At 32.1% G+C, this 3,988-nt stretch overlaps 1 protein-coding gene across 1 annotated transcript; it reads left to right on the forward strand.

Moving 5' to 3' along the window:
• The first annotated feature begins 652 nt into the window (after nt 1-652).
• Nucleotides 653-2,595, forward strand: LOC109212707 (NAC domain-containing protein 92-like). The gene is made up of 3 exons (XM_019376378.1): nt 653-1,092; nt 1,246-1,523; nt 1,837-2,595. The coding sequence occupies exons 1-3, from the start codon at nt 906-908 to the stop codon at nt 2,347-2,349; spliced, it is 978 nt and encodes a 325-aa protein (XP_019231923.1). The 5' UTR covers nt 653-905; the 3' UTR covers nt 2,350-2,595.
• The last annotated feature ends 1,393 nt before the right edge of the window (nt 2,596-3,988 follow it).

Genomic DNA, 3,988 nt, shown 5'->3' on the forward strand with positions numbered 1-3,988 from the left:
CGGGTTTAGACAAACCTAGTATTTTTTTCTCGACTTTGAATTTGTATTAAAAATCTATTTATATATATATATATATATATATTACTTTTTTTTAATTGCGAAACCATTAACTAAGAGTTTTATGAGTTCAGTGGCATTTCAGAATCAATAAACTACAAATCCTAATTCCACCTATGAATGTAAGTCATTTTGTGTAATATTTTGATTATTCCATCAATAAGCTAAACATTGAGTAATTGTGTCGCCAGTTCGAATTTCTACTACCTTCCAAATTTCTGATTTATTTTTGAGACAATAAATAATGACAGTAATACGGCCTTTTATAAATATTTGAATTCACCCATGAGAAGAAGGTGACGGATATACAATGACTATTTAGTCACATAGCAAAATTTTGAAGTAGATTATATTGGTAAACAAATGACAACAAACAAGAGCTATTTACCAACCATTTGAATTTCCAAGTTTACCTAATGACATACATACGCATATGATTACGCCATTTTCATTTAATTAAATCATTAAAACGCAGTTGAAATATGAAAGCTAGGTATGGAGATAAGGGAGGAGTTTTTGGTCAACTTCAACACGAAAGCGACAATTTTATTTTGCTTATAAAATTAAAACTGCCCAACCCAAGTCGGCTTTTAGAAACTAAGTTAACAAAATTACTCCTATTTAGGGACCTAGTGTTCCTCCTTAGCTACACTTTTATCTCAATAATACCAATAATCTTTCTACTACAAGTTTTCTTCTCTTCCCTTAACTCCAGTTCCAATTTTTTTTACATATTCTTTCACTCCTTCATATAATTAGCTTGTGTTCATATTCAAAGCTTTCTTATTTTGATGTTACACCTTTAAAGAAATTGATAACAATTTGAAGAAATTTAAATTCAAGAAATTATGGAGACTGTGTGTGGATTTGAAGGACATGAAGAAGAAATGGAATTGCCTCCTGGTTTTCGTTTTCATCCAACAGATGAAGAGCTTATCACTCATTATTTAGCCCCTAAGGTTCTTGATTGCAACTTTAGTGCTAAAGCTATTGGTGAGGTGGATTTGAACAAAGTTGAACCTTGGGATTTGCCATGTAAGTTTTCTACGCTACGTACGATAGACTGTTATGGTCTGACCCTGGGCTCATCGGGTTGCACCTTTGCCAGATGAATTCCAATGAGTGATTTCTTGAATTTATCCAAATACATATTCTATCTCTGTGTATTTAATTTGTTTTGAAATGCAGGGAAGGCAAAAATGGGTGAAAAAGAGTGGTACTTCTTTTGTATTAGGGACAAGAAATATCCAACAGGACAAAGGACAAACAGAGCAACAGAAGCAGGGTATTGGAAGGCAACAGGCAAAGATAAAGAGATATTCAGGTCAAAAACATTGGTTGGTATGAAGAAAACTCTGGTTTTCTACAAAGGAAGAGCACCTAGAGGAGAAAAAACCAATTGGGTCATGCATGAATATAGATTAGATGGCAAATATTCAGTCCATAACCTTCCAAAATCTGCCCAGGTAAAAAGAATCATCAAAAACATGCTTTTTCTTCCCTGTTTAAGGTTGTGTTTTTGTGATTCAGAATTTAATCTTTATGAGTTGAAGTCCAGATTTCGTTGAAGATTCAGAGTTTTTACATAGAAGAATTAACCTAAACAACCGCTCATTCAACCACGTAAACTAACAATAGCCGACAGATGTATAATATATGTATAATTCATGTAGAATATGTGTAAAATCGGATACAATCAGTGTATAATCAATGTATACCGGCTAGAAAAAGTAAATTGAATTGTTGACAATATTCTGATTTTTTCCCTTTTTTCTGCAGAATGAATGTGTGATATGCAGAGTTTTCAAGAAAACTTCAGGAGGGAAAAAGATAGCAATCTCAAGTCTAATCAGAAACAACAATATGACAGAAAGTCCACGGTCCTCAAATTTGCCACCATTAATGGACATGTCACCATATAATAATCAGATTACAACAACAACCAGAAGTAGTGGAGAGACAAGTAATTCTCATGTGACCTGCTTCTCCGATTCAATGGAGGACCAAAAACCTCAAACACAACAACCTCTGGCTTGTTCACCTCCTTCTGTTGATTTCCCAAAATACCCTTCAAATATACCAAACCAAGTAATGCAACCCTACATTGACAATTTCCAGTATGTAGATTCTGGACTGATGCAAGATAATTCTATATTGAGGCTTTTACTGGAAAACAACAACTATGGGTCAGAATCAAAACACAACAATCATTTGAGAGGTTACGAGGATCATAATGACTTCAATATCAATTCAGCTGGGCCAGTGGACCTTGATTGTCTATGGAATTATTGAATTTGATTAGAGTTTGGATAAAGTAGGGACTTTAGTTTATAGCGATTGAAGGCTTGAAATGCAATAGAAATAGCAAAAAAAAATAGATTGAATGTGGGACAAAGGGCAGAAATTGTTGCTATTGTTAGGTCACTGTTTGTGTATAGATTTGGCTCCACTCGAAATAATACAGAAGTTAATTGGTTTGTTAATATCAAAATGTAGTTCAATGTTTCAGGGTTATGAGCATTTGAACAGTTTATTAGATATGTTTGTTAGCTAAGGATCATGTAAAACAATTTTTTCACTTAAATAATTGATGTATTTTAGAGTAACATTTACTGACATCGTAACTGGTAAAGTTGTTGCCATGTGTCCAGGAGTCTCTTGCAGAAATATAGGGCAATGTTGCGTACAATAGACCCTTATGCAGTGGCGGATTCAAGATTTTAAAGTCATGGGTGCTCGCCGAAAAATTCAAAAGAAGAGGAAAAATGAGTTTAGTTGTGGGTGCTCACTAAATATTTGTCGAAATATTTTTATAATTGTCTATGCAACTTTAACAAATATGATCAAAGTTAATGGGTGCTTAAGCATCCACATGTGCCATGTGGATCCGCCACTGTCCTTATGGTCTGACCCTCTTTTGAACCCCGCGAATAGCGGACGCTTAGTGCATCGGGCTGCCCTTTATTTACTGACAACATAAATAGGTGTAATTGTAACCTGTTATAACAGGTTTCAAGTTATAATATCAAGATTGCTATTAAGAATTACTATTTATTATTGTAAGTTAACTCAAACTCTTTACGAAAAGCAAAAACTTCACTAAAAATTTAATTCTCGCGGTTATCTTTTAGTGATATACTTAGTGTTAGAAAATTTGATTAATGTCATGCTTTCAAATCTCAGTTAGTTAGGAGGATTCATATTTTATTACATACTAGTATCTATAAACGTGCGTTGCACGTTAATAATTGCACATTATGGTTTAAATATTTATTTATATGAAGAAACAATATAATTTAATTAATGAGAGAAATTTTATATATAATATTACAACAATCATCTAAATGGCGAAAAATATTGTTACATTAGTATAATAAGTGAATTCAAAATGAAAAGATATCATCAGAACTTACATAAATGATCAATTTTATTCATGTTAAGTAGATAATTATGTATTGTAGTTTAAAAGTATCTAATGTGATGGTATCTTACCGAACACTTCTTTCTAGACAGTGCTTTTTTTGTATATGTTTCCTTCTAATATTTTGGTTACTGTGCCATAATCAGAACTCTTGTTGTCAATATTGATATCTCTCTTGAAAATGCAACATATAATTATTCGTGTAAGAAAATATAATTGGTAAATATAATCCAATATTTAGGATGTTTGTCTTTGCGCTTTATTTATTATATAACTACAAAACATAAACATACTGAAAATTATTTTCACACAAATTAAAAAGGATATTCTTTAGTTTCGGAAGACGAAAGTTGAATTCGAGGATAAACACATATTAGAAGCACATTGACCAATATCATAAGTTCTGCATGTATGACGTTATTGTCAAAACTTCTATATACCATATATGTACTATTACATAAGTTATTCAGCAGATCTAAGTTTTCAAAACTTAGTCTATATATATGGTGA

Source organism: Nicotiana attenuata, unplaced genomic scaffold (assembly GCF_001879085.1).
Source record: "Nicotiana attenuata strain UT unplaced genomic scaffold, NIATTr2, whole genome shotgun sequence".
Taxonomy (NCBI): domain Eukaryota; kingdom Viridiplantae; phylum Streptophyta; class Magnoliopsida; order Solanales; family Solanaceae; genus Nicotiana; species Nicotiana attenuata.